At 48.0% G+C, this 16,923-nt stretch overlaps 1 protein-coding gene across 1 annotated transcript in view; it reads left to right on the top strand.

Annotated features, from left to right (window-relative positions):
* LOC138582591 (platelet-derived growth factor receptor-like protein) overlaps window positions 1-16,923 on the top strand; it is a 194,679-nt gene that overhangs the window by 97,965 nt on the left and 79,791 nt on the right. Inside the window, exon 2 of the mRNA XM_069654006.1 lies at window positions 1,350-1,680. Within this exon, the coding sequence (XP_069510107.1) occupies window positions 1,350-1,680 (331 nt within the window). The remainder of the gene's footprint in view (window positions 1-1,349; window positions 1,681-16,923) is intronic.

Raw genomic sequence — 16,923 nt, 5'->3', positions numbered from 1 at the left:
CATGTACCCCCTATAGTTGCATTCATATAGTTCAGTGCTCTGTCTGACGACCACAACCCAGTAGCTAATGGTAGTTGAGGCCCAAGTAAAACCATGTAGATTGTGCGGTTTAATAGTGACTTCTGTTAGAGGGAAAATCTCACTTACTGCACTTCACCCGCAATCCTGACAGCTCCCCAAAATGAAGAAAATCTTCCATAATAGGTGCTGGGTGGACCTGAGTGTCCCTAATCTATAATATCACATCATCAGCGTAACAGGATATAATTTCACGCCTCCCGGTAATCCTAATTTCCCTGTATCCATGTTATGCCTTATAAGATCTGCCAGAGGTTCGATATCTATGGCGAATAACAGAGGCGATAGGGGGCAGCCGTGCCTGGTACCCCTACCTATCATAAACGTTGGTGAACGTATACCATTAGATTGTATAGGTTAGTTGGTTATTTGGGGAGTGGTTTCATTCTATTTAGGTCTTGTTGAGAACGACCCAAGTGAATCCGTTCGCTAGTAATACTTTGCTCATAGGTTTGTGTGGGTTTGTGATGCGTTTGTGTCCCTTATTCAAGTCCATTAAGGTTGCATGGAGCCTGACCCAAATTCTCCAAGAGTTCCCTGTTGTCGAGTTGTGTGTGGGTTCTTGGTATTAACTTGGAAGGTGGGCTCCCTTCGCTTCATGATACAGATAATATGTGCCCTTTGATTCAGGTTTTGGTGCTTTTCTCATGCTGCGATTGAAGCTTAGCACCATTACTAAGTCATCGTTACTGGATCAAAGCCCTAGCAATAGTTGTAGCAGCTGAATTGCCTTGTGATGGATTCCGCATACCTGATGCAGACAGCCTGGTGGACAATGCACAGGGTTCGGTAGAGAATCATCCTGTTGATCAGGAGCCAGTCAAATGATCAGAGGACTGCAGGGATGTGTTCTTATCTTTTGAGTCTCAGTAGTAGTCCAGCTGCTACAGTTTTAAGCTGTGTAGCCTGTTGGGTATATGTTGTTGGAGCACAAACTGAAAGGAGCAACTCCTTGATAATGCTCCTCGCTAATGCACTAACCTGTACTTCCAGTGCAGGATTGCTATCAATCACATGTCCAAGGTTTTTGACAGTTGTCCTAAGCATTAAGACAGGTAGATTCTCACTTCTACAAGGCTGGTAATTGGTGTTGTATTTGGTGGTGTGGGCTTGTAAATCATAGTCTTTGCTTTGATTGGGTTGAGTTTAATTTTGAGTTTAATTTTGTTGGGGACCACATTTACGAGGCACAACAAAAGTGCTGAGGATACAGGTGATTTGGGAGATTCGACCATGCAAGGCCTTGACTAAAATGTCTGTCCCTCTTTCAGTTGAATGTGTAGAGAAGGAGAAACCTTTGAAAACAGCAGAGAAGAAGGTGGACAAGAAAATCAAGAAAGAAGAAGGAAAAGTGTCCAAACCTGCCAGCAAAAAACCCAAAGAGGTTGTTCCCAAGCCTAAACCCAAAGCTGCAGTGCCTCCCAATCCTGGGGGCCCATCTGAATCTATTTTGACCCAGGTTGTACGGAGGGGTCTGTTCCAGAAGGTGGATGAGACAGTGACCCTGCCGTCAGGGGATGTGCTTGAGCTGCGCTGTAAAGGGAGTTCTGTCCGCTGGAGGTACCCAACCAATGTGGAGGAGGACGAGGAAGGTCGCCTCAGGTAAACGGAACAGAACGTTTCTTAAAATTATTTGGATTGGAGCAAAGTGAAAAGATCTCTATCTCATGTTTGTAATTCTGGAATTTGTCGAGATTTTTCTAATCATTAAATTCAATATACTGGCTTGCTCTGGGTCCCCACGCGTGATGACGATAAACAAAGATGTATGTGCCTACCAAGTTGCATCAGAGTTTATGAGTGACCCTAAGATTTGCCATTCCGTGATACTGCAAAACTGAGTGGGTGTGGCTGAGCTCATTGAGAGCAAAGGTTATCTGTCAAAAGTGAAAATGTCAAAAGGTTCTTATTTTCTCTTCTTCTTTTTTCTCGTCTCTTTTTTCTCTTCTTTCTTTACTTCATTATTAAGTACATTTTAGCTTGTTCACTTTTGATTCCGAGTCTTTGTGATTTCATCTAAAATCCTCTTTTGAATATTTGAACCCTAGTTGTCATGCTTTATTTATTATGATATGAAATAAAACACTAGCTCATGAAAATGTTAACCTGAAAAAATGCATGTGCACGATTCTCAATGAACATGAAACAGTAATACATTGTTTTCAGGAGACATATTTTAGATAGACTGGAGAGCTGAAAAGAAGAAAGTAAGGCTAAAATACAGCCAACATTGCATGTATTGTTGGGAAATGTTAGTATTCTGGTGAAAATGGCATCCGGACATGAGACTGTAGGATTTAAACTAAATCACTGAAACTCTGGCCTAAACATTGAGCATAGCAAAGAATATCTACTAGTTTCAGGGCTCACCCTGGCTTGTCGTAGTAAACAAACCAGTTCAGGACCTCGCCAAAATGCAGCATTTATTCCACGGATTCTCCACTCTTGAATACAATGTTGTTTTTCTGCTTGAGGTAGAATTGTAAGTAGTCACCCCTCTGGGTTGTTTCTGGTGAGCCCAACCTAGTTAGAATTCCACTGGACCAACCACCAAGAAGATGACCTAGGAGCTTCTGATGCTCTCGTTGCTGCTAACTAACATGGCTCCTACCAAACCTATTGTTTTGGTGCTGTTGTCCATGCATCATAGAGCTAATTTATATTCTTCAGATAGCCACCCCTCCTTCAAAACACACACAGCAGTACTTAATTTGTAAGAAAATACGTGCCACGGCCCAAAGATATTCTTGCATGGTAGAGGGTCAGCTCCCTGTTGTTGATACCACCCACTGTTTCTCCATACAGTGTCGCACGGCTGCTCCATACCATACGGTGTCAACATATTTGGGGTTAAAGATCCAACTCCCACTGGTTTATAAGGGTGAATTAGTTGTGTCTTGAAATAAAATAAATGCTTAAGTGTTTTGTTAAAAACACTTAATCGTTAGTATTCTGCTCTAATCCTATCAGTGTCAAGTGGAGCATGTTAACCACCTAACCACAGGAAAAAAAGAGAAAAAATGCTTTCCTCCTATGGTAAATTGATGGACAAATGTAGGAAAAATCTGGAAAAACTGATGAGTTGCCTGTCAGACACTGCAGCAAGATCGTCTTGCATAGGTTGGCACTCATGAATGGCTCTCCTGTTTGATATGGGTATTTTAACTGACTTTGCCACTGTGTTGTGCTCTTGGCTGTTGACTGCCCTGTTGTTGTCAACCCACCCTACTGGTATTACAGTAGGGAATTTGCAGCAATGTGATGCAGGCTGAGTGGAGCACTGTGTGGACATGGCCAGCATCAGTGACAAGGAGTGTCACCCTGTATCTCACTGTTTTTCATGAAAATTAATAAATAGCCCTACCAACCTTGGACATCAAATTTCTGAATAACAATTAGCGAGCCCCGGATGCATAGACCCTGGCCAGTGCACACTGTTGCTGATTGTTATGTTACTATGACTGACTGACAGTTAAAATAATAAAGTTGCCAAAACACCACAACATAATTAAGCTGTGCTTCAAAATAAGTGCTCGGCTCAGAAATAATTCCTGGGGCTGAGCCCTGGCAAGCCCACCTCCCCCACAAATTAAGCACTGACACAAAGCAAAACAAACTCAAACAGCACGCTACCAACTATCCTTTCTGTGGAAAATCAAGACCTCCCTAGTGGACAGCAGCTTCAGATCAAATGTACAGGCTCTGTTGTTATTTTACCTAAACTGAGGAAATTCAACAGGCCTACCCACCACCAACCTAACCCCAATGGGACTCATCCCACACATCCTCTCCATCTACTTGGAGGTCTCTGCAAATATGATCACATAATGCACTTCACTAGCTACCCCTTCAAACAGGCTTCACCTTCAAAGTCAGCTACATCAGATACAGAGTTGTCACCATCCACACCCCCACCCATCTGCCAGACAAAATCACAAACTCTGGCAACCATCATATCACCAGCTGCCAGGATCTGACCCGACTCATTATTTAATTAGTTTGGTCAGAAAGCAGCCAGAAACAGGTATTCTCAGCCCACCCTCCACCCCCCAAACTGTAGAATCTCATGCCTGTCAACATCAGACTCGCTCCCACCTTCATGCAATTCAAAAAAGGAATGCTGACTCGCCTCCCCTGTAACTTCTTATCCTATAAAATACCTCCGTTGAGCCCACTGACCAAAGTAGTTCCCTGGTGACTGTGATGCTGGAAATGCATCGGAGGGACAGGGCCTCTGTATCCTTGTCCTTTACTGCCTTTTTATCGTGTGTTCTGTCATGTTTTCCGCACAGGAGTTCATGTGGGACTCCTGGCGGTGCAGCTCTCTCTCTCTTTTGGCTTGGTGAACAGACCCATGGGATACCCTTACGGCACCCATGGGTGGGGATACAACCCTGTGCCCCTAGTGTGTGTTTTGGGCACCTGTGGGTGGCCCGCAGAGCAGGGTATGGGCTGGTGGCAGCTCCATGCTGATTTTGACAGGTGCTCTGAGTATCCTCCATTTTGGGATACCCAGGCCCTGCCATTGGAATCAGTTGATTCCTGATAGGAAACAAGATAGCCCCTGTGGCGTCTTGCTTTCTATTGCCTGTTACCTTGTTTTCCCAAAGTCCTGGGAAGCCCTGACTCTGTCCCTTCCCCCTGACTGGCTGTTGGGTGGAAGTTCCATATATGGTGTTGTTGTGAAGTTCAGTCCAGACTGGCTGGAGCCTTCTCAGTGACTGTATGTTGTGGGTATGCCCTGTGGGTGGGACCTGGGTGAATGGAGTGTGTGACCAATATGCACTTCTTGTTGTGGCTGTTTGGTTTCTGGTATGAGAGACAAAGACTGAGACAGCCCTGCCCGAAACTGGCCTGAATACAGTGTGTAGTGTTGAATGGCTGGGTACTTGTCCCAATCCACATTCCTTGTTGTGAGTGTCTGAGAGGGAGGAGTGTGGCCTGAATGCACTGTATGCCTGATTGGCTGACTGACTGCATGAATGCCCTCTGTATGATTGGCTGCTGAGTGTGAGCCAGCAGTGTGGATGAAAGACAGGATCGTATATCTGGGGACCTCTCACCACTGGAAATTGTTCAGAAGCTGTGTCTACACTTGAAGAGTAACTGGAACTGCTGATCCTCGACGCCCAGCTGGAAGAAGACTTGCTGTTGCATTTGCTTCGACCTGATCTGAAAGCTGACGAATTCATCGAAGACTGATCCGAGAGAGGACCTGGTAAGGCGCCCTCTTCCCGTGCTCCGAGGGACCATCGAGCACCGCTAACCTTCACCGAAGCTCCGTGGAAGTCAGACCCTCAAAAGGCTGCCGACCCGAGACAGGACCGCTAAGGAGAACGAAGTGAAGCACCAGGACCTCGCCGCTGTCGAAGTCCATTGCCGTCTACCAGGGTTCACAGGTTAGTGTAACCGCTGGAGGACCGTCAAAGTTGTGTTGACCCAGAAGAGGGGACTGCTTGACGCCATGCCGCCGACAACCGGAGCCACCCGCTCCTTTGCCTAAGAACATTTGAATCGAAGGACTCCCTTGTCTGCATCGACAACCGCTTTATCCTGCTGGTGAGAGTCAAGGCCGCCGACGCGCCGAGGAAAATCCACTGGTGGGTTTCCCACCACCCAGAGACCACAAAGACTTCGACGACTCGACGCCCTTGCTGGGCCACAGTTCTTCAGAAACTCTTTGCGGTCTTGAACAATCAATCACTGAGGTGCCCCGCACACCTCATCCTCGCAGGGCGTCACCGACGAGCACCGCCTGGATCGACGCCGTGGTCTCGGCACCCTCGAACTTCTCATCAACGCCGTGACTCCTGCTTGAAAGGGGGTCACTCAAGAAGGCTCCGTCGACGCTTCTTTGAAGAACTGTACTCCACCAGGTACATTGTGGGGGTAAAAACATTATAGGAGAGAACAAGACTATTGAGCAATATATGGACTGGGCTTGTGCTATATATCTTTATTTTACAGGTTGCCCAGGTGTGGGGATTCCAACACAGAACTGTGCTTAACGGTAGAGGCCAGTATTCTGCCTATTGTTTCAACCATCTTGCTTTCCCTCCTATCTCTATTGCTGGTTTCCTTGTTATTGATCTGTGTGACATTCTAACAGTATAGTTGATGCACTTTAATGAGATCTGATAATATTGGTGGTACCACTTTAGAATTGTATATATTTACCATTGTTGATTTCCGAGTACAAAGTGCGTTATTGTGATAGTGTACATACCTTTGAATATTAATTATATAAAGACTGCGTTTTCAGTAATACAGTGTGTGGACATTCCTTTCTGGGGGCTTGGGGACTACACTGTACTTAAGAACCAGCCTGCATCACCTCCTTAGAAGCTAGGCCTTGATTGCTCGACTACGTTACCAATAATAGAGAATCTTGGCTGGGGTCCTCTGTGCCTCTCCTCTAACATATAGAGAGCAGATGTACAGACACCCCCCTCTGGTATCTTTACACTGGTGGCAGCGGTGGGATGCTTATGGTTTTAAGAATCAGTGTATAACCGTGCCACTTACAAAATATCTGCACTTTATTAAATTAAGGTTTGGTTGTGTGCAAAATAACTGCATTACAAACAATGGAGTCTATTGCAAATGGTAAATTGACTAGGATGAGCTTAGAGGCTCTCCAGAGTGCTTGTGAAGCCAGGGAGTTAGACTTTGTGGATAAGTCTAGGGCTGAGCTGATAGCTGCCGTGGTGGACTACCAGACTGATGGTGAAACTCTTGATGAGGGGGGGAATGCAACCAATGAGGACTCTGCCCCTGGGGTTTCTGCTGAATCTGTTTCTGGGAATGCCACCATTCCTGCTGCCTCTGTTCCAAACCCCAGCACTGCTCTTCAGGGGGAAGCCCTGAAAATTGAACTTTTGAAATTGGAGCTACAACGGGAACAGTTAGCCTTTCAATTCAAAAAGTTGGCAACAGAAGCTGAGTTGAAGAAAGAGGAGTTGGCACAGCAAGTGATACTCAAAGATAGGGACACTGAGCACCAAAGAATCCAGATAGAGAAAGCTGGAGTGGAGACTTCAGCTAAACCAGTTGAGAGTGTCAGGTCCCCAGCAACTAAATTTATGAAAGATTTGGTTGGTGTGTTTGTGGAGGGTTCTGATATCATCCAATGTATTGAAGCATTTGAAATGGCTTGTGCAATTCATGATGTTGACAAAAGAGATTGGGCTAAGTGTTTGTTAAGCAGAGTGCCTCAAAGTGGGTATGACTGTATTATGAAGCTGAGTGTGGAAGACAGGGGTCAGTATGAGTGTATGAAGTCTGCTTTGATTGCCAAGTTTGGCAAGACGCCTACCCAATACCTTAAAAGGTTCAGGGATTTTAAGAAAAGAGAGAATGTGTCTTGGGTTGACTGGGTGAGTGCTGCGCACATGAACATGATGGGGTGGATTGATGGTTACAAGGTGAAAACGTTTGTTGAATTGTCCCACCTATTATTTTTTGAGCATTTTTCTGAAGCCTGTTCACCAGAGCTGCGTCAGTATATTGCTGACCAGAACATTTTGGATCACTTTAAGCTGGCTGGGTTGGCTGACATGTGGGTCTCCCGCCGGGTGTCCCCTAAGGACTCCAGTGGGAAGGACAAGGACAAAGAAAAGGGGGCCTCTCAGAAAACTGAGGAGTCCCAAAAGCAGTCACAGTCGGGTAAACCTAAACCCTCCTCTCCTAAAACCCAAACACCTAGTAGGGATAAGTCATCTGTGGGTGGGAATAAGAGTAGTGGTCCACCTGCTGCAAAGCAGGCTCCCAGTGGTTCCAGTACCGTACCCTGCACTCCTGGCACTTGTTGGGATTGTGGGGCTCTGGATCACAAGATGGGTGACTCCAAGTGTAAAGGTAAGGCACTTGGAGTACAGGCTGTCAGCCTGACCTACCCTTACCCAATGTCTGAGGTGGAGGCCACCGTCCTCCCCTCCTCTACAGAGATCACATTTGGTGCTCCTGTAGAGATTTCCTTAGTGTCCCTTGGGGGCTGGGACCAGTACGCGGAAGTACTGGCGACTATACTCCAGAACACCCGTAGATTTTTGAGAAGTGTCCTCTTGAATGGCTAGCCTTCTACTGGCTTGAGAGACACTGGGGCAAGCATGACAGTGGTGGACAGGACCCTGCTCAAGCGAGAGGACTATGTAGGTGCTCCTCTGAGAACCACCAGGTTAGCTGGTGGGCCTCCCAAATTATCGCGTGTAGCCTTAGTCACACTCATAATTGGAGACAAGACAGCAAAGCTTCCTATCCTGGTTCAGGACAATGTCCCTGCTAACATTCTGTTAGGTAATGATCTAGTAGAGTTGGGGTTGATCTCGGATGGTCTTCAAATGACTTCTGCTGCAGTCACTAGGTCACAGGTGACACAGGGTCTGGCTCTGAGTCAGGTACCCGAGCCAAAGGCGAGGCCTAAGGCCAGACAAAAGAAGAACAAGAAGGCAACCTCTGTGTCAGGGGCCCCTTCTCTTCCTGCTGTTCCTACAGCACCCATTGGGATCCATGCTCCGGACGGGCTGGATCCAGTGGTAAACCCCGTCTCAACTCATGTGGGAGAAGAGCCAGAAGACTCTCCTGTGGGAGAGGTTCTCAACCCGGAGGATCATCCCGATCTTCAATGCTTGTTAGCTGAAGGGGGACCCTCCCGGGCAGACTTCTTTTAGGGACAGAGAGAGTACCACTCTCTCGAGGGTCTGAGGAAACAGGCCCTGTGCCAGGTACAAGGAGAAGTGCCTAGGACCTTCCGGATATATTGGGAGGGTGAGCTCCTTGTTAGTGAGCCCACTAAGCCTGAACCTGGTGCCCTCAAGAGGTTGGTGGTACCCCAGGTTTACAGGCCCTTCCTACTGCAGTTGGCGCATGAGGTGCCCTTAGCTGGTTATCTTGGTACCAAGAAGACTAAGCAGAGGCTCTCGGCCCATTTCTACTGGCCTCGGATCGGAGTAGAAGTGGAGTCCCACTACAGGACCTGCCCAACTTCTCAGTTGTCTGGCAAGACTGGAGGCAGTGTCATTGCCCCACTGCCGCCATTGCCAGTGGTTGGCACACCATTTGAGAGGGTGGGCATCAACATTGTCAGTCCCCTGGACCCTCCCACTTCAGGTGGACATCGGTTCATCCTGGTCTTGGTAAATCAAGCCACCAGGTACCCTGAGGCTATACCCCTTCGGACTGTAACTGCCAAGGTGGTTGCCAGGGCTCTCCTGGGCATTTTCACCCATGTTGGATTCCCTAAGGAGGTTGTCTCGGACAGAGGATCCAACTTCATGTCTAGTTACATGAAAACCATGTGGAAAGAGTGCGGGGTAACCTATAAGTTCTCCACCTCTTACCATCCCCAGACCAATGGTCTGGTTGAGAGATTTAATAAAACTCTCAAGGGCATGATAGGTGCTTTGGAAGAGCCCCTAAGGAGGAAATGGGATCTCCTCCTGCCATGCCTGCTGTTTGCTTACAGAGAGGTACATCAAGAGGGTGTTGGTTTCAGCCCCTTTTAGTTACTCTTTGGACATCCTGTGAGGGGGCCCCTCGCCTTGATCAGTTAAGGTTTGGAAGCCACCCCTCCAGGTCCCGTCAAGCAAGTGGGGGACTATGTGTTAGGCCTCAGACGGAGGATGACACTGATGATGGGTCAAGCAACAGCGAATCTCCAGGCCAGCCAGGAATTGAACAAGTACTGGCATGACCTTAAAGCATCACAAGTGGATTGGACTCCGGGACAGGAGGTCCTCGTGATGGAGCCCACCAAGCCTCAGGTGTTGCCAGATAAATTGACTGGACCCTTCAGGATAATCTCCAAGATGGGCGAGGTCAATTATCTGGTTGACATGTGAGCCTCTGGGGTAGCCCCTCAGGTAGTCCATGTTAATAGGCTCAAGCCTTTCCACAGGCGAGCAGAAGTCCCATGTCTCTTGCTAGCTTCAGAGCAAGAAGAGGATGAGAGTGAGCCCCTTCCTGATTTGCTGCATAACAACCCTCAGGATGCCTCAGTGGAGGGAGTGCATCTCTCTCCCGATTTGACAACAGAGCAGCAGAAGGCCTGCGGGGCTTTGCTCCAGCAGTATGCCGCTCTGTTTTCACTGACGCCAGGCCTTACACCGTGGTGTAAGCACGAGATTGATACTGGTGACAGTGTGCCTGTCAAAAGCAGGAGCTACCGTATGTCGGATACTGTTAAGAACCACATCCAGGCTGAGGTCGCCAAGATGTTGGATCTGGGTGTTACTGAACCCTCAACCAGTCCCTGGTCCAGTCCCGTGGTCCTTGTCCCCAAGGCAAGTTCCCAGGCAGGTACCAAGGATTGGAGGTTCTGTGTGGACTACAGAGGAGTCAATGACGTCACCAAGACTGACGCGCACCCATTGCCCAGGGCTGATGAGCTTGTGGACACCATCGGCGCTGCCAAGTTTGTGAGCACCTTTGACATCACCTCAGGCTATTGGCAAATAGCTCTGACGGACCATGCCAAGGAAAAGACGGCGTTCTCAACACCAGAGGGACTCTACCAGTTTAGGGTCATGCCTTTTGGGTTGAAGAATGCCCCTACCACCTTCCAGAGATTGGTCAACTATGCGCTCAGTGGGCTGGAAGCCTTCTGTATGGCTTATTTAGACGACATTGCTGTCTACAGTTCCACTTGGGTAGAGCATTTGATACATCTGGATAAAGTGTTGCAGGCCTTGAAAAAAGGGCTAACCTCACTATCAAGGCCAAGTGCCAGATAGCTCAAGGGAAAGTCACCTATCTTGGTCATGAGGTAGGAGGGGGTCAAATCCAACCTCTCCCCAGTAAGGTACAGGATGTGCAGGACTGGGAGACTCCCACTACTCAAACCCAGGTGAGAGCCTTTTTGGGCCTCACTGGGTATTATAGCAATTTCATGGCAGACTATAGAATCATAGCTGCACCCCTGACAGCTCTGACTTCACCCAAACAACCTAGGAAGGTTAATTGGACTGAAGACTGCAGAGGGCCTTTAATGGCTTGAAAAAAAGTATGTGTAGGGCACCTGTGTTGTGTGCGCCTGACTACAGTCGACCCTTTATCATCCAGACGGATAGACAACTCAAGGGTAGAGAACTTAGGTGGGCTACTGTTGAGAAGGAATGTTTCAGTATAGTTTGGAGCCTTAGGTGTTTTAGGCCCTACCTAACGGGGTCTACCTTCAAGGTCCAAACAGATCATAAGCCCATGAAGTGGCTTTTGCAGATGAAGGGTGAAAATCCGAAACTGCTCAGGTGGTCCATTAGCCTGCAAAGGCTAGACTTCACCATAGAGCACAGACCAGGGAAGAGTCACGATAATGCAGATGGCCTTTCCAGAAGGTATGTTGACCGCCTGGATGAGGGTGTCTATCCCGTGAGAGATTAGGTACCCTCCAGCTTAGTCTGGGGGAGCGACTGTGATGCTGGAAAAGCATCAGAGGGACAGGGCCTCCATATCCTTGTCCTTTACTGCCTTTTTATCGTGTGTTCTGTCATGTTTTCCGCAAGGGAGTTCATGTGGGACTCCTGGCAGTGCAGCTCTCTCTCTTTTGGTTTGGTGAACAGACCCATGGGATACCCTTACGGCACCCATGGGTGGGGGTACAACCCTGTGCCCCTAGTGTATGCTTTTGGGCACCTATGGGAGGCCCGCAAAGCAGGGTATGGGCTGGTGGCAGCTCCATGTTGAATTTGACAGGTGCTCTGAGTATCCTCCATTTTGGGATACCCAGGCCCTGCCATTGGAATCAGTTGATTCCTGATAGGAAACAAGATGGCCCCTGTGGCCTCTTGCTTTCTATTGCCTGTTACCTTGTTTTCCCAAAGTTCTGGGAAGCCCTGACTCTGTCCCTTCCCCCTGACTGGCTGTTGGGTGGAAGTTCCATATATGGTGTTGTTGTGAAGTTCAGTCCAGACTGGCTGGAGCCTTCCCAGTGACTGGGCCTCATTACGAATCAGGCGTTAAGGGGTTAACGGCGCCGTAAACGGCACCGACCCGTAACGCCTGATTACAAGGTCCCTTAGCGCCATGGTGATTTTAACGCCTGCTTTTTGCAGGCATTAAAATCCATGGCGCTAAGGGACCATGGTGCTAATTACGCCACCGTAATTTACGGTGACGTAATTAGCGCTTTCCCCACTCCCATTATGCCCTATGGGGCAAAAATGGGAATGGGGAAGGGTAAAATGGGAAATGGGGATTTACCGCCCCACTCACCTTGGAATGGGGCGGTAAATCCGCCATCCACCATGGTGTAAACATAGTTGTACACCATGGTGGTAAAGGTACGACCCAGGCGGTAACTTACCGCCTGGGTCGTAATGAGGCCCACTGTATGTTGTGGGTATGCCCTGTGGGTGGGACCTGGGTGAATGGAGTGTGTGACCAATATGCACTTCTTGTTGTGGCTGTCTGGTTTCTGGTATGAGAGACAAAGACTGAGACACCCCTGCCAGAAACTGGCCTGAATGCAGTGTGTAGTGTTGAATGGCTGGGTACTTGTCCCAATCCACATTCATTGTTGTGAGTGTCTGAGAGGGAGGAGTGTAACCTGAATGCACTGTATGCCTGATTGGCTGACTGACTGCATGAATGCCCTTCTGTATGATTGGCTGCTGAGTGTGAGCCAGCAGTGTGGATGAGAGACAGGATAGTATATCTGGGGACCTCTCACCACTGGAAATTGTTCAGAAGCTGTGTCTACACTTGAAGAGTAACTGGGACTGCTGATCCTCTACGCCCAGCTGGAAGAAGAAGACTTGCTGTTGCATTTGCTTCGCCTGATCTGAAAGCTGCCGAATTTGTCGAAGACTGATCCGAGAGAGGACCTGATAAGGCACCCTCTTCCCGTGCTCCGAGGGACCATCGAGCACTGCTAACCTTCGCCGAAGCTCCCTGGAAGTCAGACCCTCGAAAGGCTGCCGACCCGAGACGGGACCGCTGAGGAGAACAGAGTGAAGCACCAGGACCTCGCCGCTGTCGAAGTGCATTGCCGTCGACCAGGGTTCACAGGTTAGTGTAACCGTTGGAGGCCCGTCGAAGTTGTGTTGCCCCAGAAGAGGGGACCGCTTGACTCCGTGCTGCCGACGACCGGAGCTGCCCGCTCCTTGGCCTAAGAACATTTGAATCGAAGGACTCCCTTGTCCGCACCGACGACTGCTTTACCGTGCCAGAGAGAGTCAAGGCCACCCACGCGTTGAGGAGAATCCGCCGGTGGGTTTACCGCCACCAAGAGACCACAAAGACTTCGACGACTCGACGCCCTTGCTGGGCCACAGTTCTTCATAAACTCTTTGCGTTCCTGAACAATCAATCGCCGAGGTGCCCCGCACACCTCATCCTCGCAGGTCGTCGCCGACGAGCACCGCCTGGATCGACACCGTGGTCTCGGCACCCTCGAACTTCTCATTGACGCCGTCGACGCCAAGTTCACCTTCTTCGACGCCTCTCGACGATCCGTGACTCCTGCTTGAAAGGGGGTCACTCAAGAAGGATCCGTCGACGCTTCTTCGAAGAACTCTACTCCACCAGGTACATTGGGGGGGTAAAAACATTATAGGAGAGAACAAGACTATTGAGCAATATATGGACTGAGCTTGTGCTATATATCTTTATTTTACAGGTTGCCCAGGTGGGGGGATCTCCATACAGAACTGTGCTTAACGGTAGAGGCCAGTATTCTGCCTATTGTTTCAACCATCTTGCTTTCCCTCCTATCTCTATTGCTGGTTTCCTTGGTATTGATCTGTGTGACTTTCTAACAGTATAGTTGATGCACTTTAATGAGATCTGATAATATTGGTGGTACCACTTTAGAATTGTATAATTTAACATTGTTGATTTCAGAGTACAAAGTACGGTATTGTGATAGTGTACATACCTTTGAATATTAATTATATAAAGACTGTGTTTTCAGTAATACAGTGTGTGGACATTCCTTTGTGGGGGCTTGGGGACTACACTGTACTTTAGAACCAGCCTGCATCACCTCCTGAGAAGCTATGCCTTGATTGCTCGACTACGTTACCAATAAGCAATAATAGAGAATCTTGGCTGGGGTCCTCTGTGCCTCTCCTCTACCATATAGAGTGCAGAAGTACAGCCACCCCCCTCCGGTACTTTACATTGACCACATCATGCATAAAGCCCTCCTGTGCCGCCACTCTGCCCCTCTCAGCACTCATACATGTTCCACAACATTATCTGTCACAATACATCCTGTGCTCTAAGAGATGGTCCTCTGTGTAAAAACATAATGTATTCCTGTAACCCCTACTGATGTACAGTGCTCTGTTTCTTACCAATGTCGGGTCCATGCTCAATAAATACCTCAAAAACAAAATCCTGCCCAAAACCAACTTTTTGGCCACAGTTCATGCCCTCGTCATATCCCTTAGACACTGGGTCAATGAGCTATCGAGAGGCCTAACGGAATCACCTCAATATTACACATGGTCAACATAATAGAAATGTAATTATGACCACATCGCCCAAAAACGGATTGTACATCACTGACTCCCTGTTGAGGACCTCCATCAACAAATTCAAAGCTGTGGTTACCAAAACAAACCTGCTACCTTGCTGAGAAGGAACTGGAAAAATTGTGGTCAAGCCTAGCCAAACTGGAAATGCCATCCTGCGAGAGAGAAAAAACGGAAACACTGAGCACCTCAAATCTCTGGAAGAAAACGCACATCAAACTCACCACATCCTTTCAATTCAGAAACATACTAAATTGGAACCTCTTTAGGAAACCTCTGCAGTAGCACAAACAAGGACACTTGTTCCGACATGAACTGCAAAATCACTGGATGCTTACACCTCACCCATCATCTTAAATATTGTAGTTCCACCACCCCATTAACAACCGCTCACCTTTGTGCGCGCGGACCTTGTTTTGTAACCTTGTAAAGTGATACCCAAGATAAGAATAAAATAATAGTTTGTAACCGTAAGCCTAGCACGGCTCACTGTGGCCTTCGTCTATTAGCCGCGTCTGACCTGATGACATCACTGATGTCTGCACTTTGACTCCAGTAGATATGTGGTAGCATAAGGGATATCATTGCTGTCTGAATTCTGGTCTATTCAGTGTGAGTATCTTGAGGGTATATGTGAAATATTTACCTCAGGGGAGATCACACAGGGGAATTAAGGCATCTGAGGGCCAGGGGTGGCCACCAGCTACATGATGCAGCCCCTACAGGAGGTATATTTAGGATCCCCAGAGGCCTCAGCCACCTCTCACGAGCGCCATCACATGCTTTTCCATAATGCCCTGAAAATAAAGGTTTCTAGGGTCTCCCACCAAGAAGAGATATCTCTCATGGGGGTGGAGAGAAAGTGCCCAGATATATATTCATATTAGAGGGAACCATGTGATGGGGAACTGGCCCTAAGAAAATCAGCCCAGAATGAAAGCGGAAGGTTTGCAAAGAGCTCTGGGTCCCATCCTCGATTGTACACGCAGCACAGCACTATACAACCAGCGCACCTTGGGTGTGCAAGCCTCGGTGTAGATTGTGGAAACGGAGACCAATGAGATTCATGCAGCAAAGGGACATGGACACAGGTGTGTTCTGCATGAGTACACTGGTAGTGAACAAACAAACGTACGTGTTGCCTTGGCAGACATAGCATTGGACCACCTGGCTATCATGATGCAAGTGCCTGATTTTAAAATGGTGGACAGGCTATTTGAGCCCTGCTTGAGGGGGGAAAAGTGCCTGGTTGAATTATGTTAGTAGAGAACCCATCACACCTGAGCTTTGGTGAAATCATTGGACCTTCAAATGGGGAGGAGGTGGAAACAGTAGGCATGCACCAATCACATAACCCTAAACTAATGGGGAAACTGATCCCCCAAACCAGGCACCCAATTGCAACAATTAATACCAAGAGTCAAAATTATCCAGACTATGAGGCAGTTAGGCCAAGCCAAATATCCCAGGTTGTGGTAGAGCTAAGAAACACAAGGTCACTAAGCCATATAAAGGAGCTCACATTTGCAGGAGAGGCTAGCCATTGGCTTTCTGGGGGCCTTGACCCAGAAGCAGTCAGGATCCGGTGGCCATTAAAAACGAATGAAAGGTGCCTACAGGGGTGACTACCCACATTAGGTTGGTAGTTGCAAAGCCACCAGAGGTGAAGAGAAGCTTTAACCGAGAATACATGACAATTGTCTGTTGCGGGCTCAAAACCGGGCGGGCTGCCCTTGGCTGTTGAGCTATAATGAATGTAGTCAGAGAAGGACACGGGTGGGAGGGTTGAAACTCCTTCCAAGGAGGCCCGTAAGCAAGAGTGGGAAAACTACAAGGCTAGCCTCATTAAGAATCTAAAGAGACTCCTACGGCAATAGGGAAAACATTATAGTTTTGCCTCAGTAGGAGTGCATCACAAGGCTATAGAGGCGCAGTGGATTATGCATTGTAGGGATCATGTTCCAAGGCCAAGAATAGAAGGTGGTGGATGGATAGAAGAATAGATGGTCTTAAAAGCGCCCTGAGAATGATGGCAATTGAAAGTGCTAAGATACTGGAAATATTGGATTGTAGTCTATGGGACTTTTAGCTTAGGATCCCTCGTCCCTGACTTTGACTTACCCTGAGTTACTTCACCATCCTGACATGATTACCCAAGAAGTTTAGTGTTTTAGTTAACATCCCTTAGAAACTTTAGGCATTTTTCCACCCTATCCACCCTATCCATTTGACCTGGTGACCAGGGCTGAAGCAAGCCAATGGCCATAAGAGACACAAAGTAGAACTGGGGAAACCACGGAAAGGGAACACTCTAAAATTCCCTGTAAAATTCTTCTTTTCAACTTGAATCCCATCTTAAGATATGTATTCCGTA

Source organism: Ambystoma mexicanum, chromosome 3q, assembly GCF_040938575.1.
Source record: "Ambystoma mexicanum isolate Mex_15411 chromosome 3q, UKY_AmexF1_1, whole genome shotgun sequence".
Taxonomy (NCBI): Eukaryota; Metazoa; Chordata; class Amphibia; order Caudata; family Ambystomatidae; genus Ambystoma; species Ambystoma mexicanum.
Note: the sequence above shows the minus strand (reverse complement) of the source record. Positions and strands in the feature narration are given on the sequence as shown.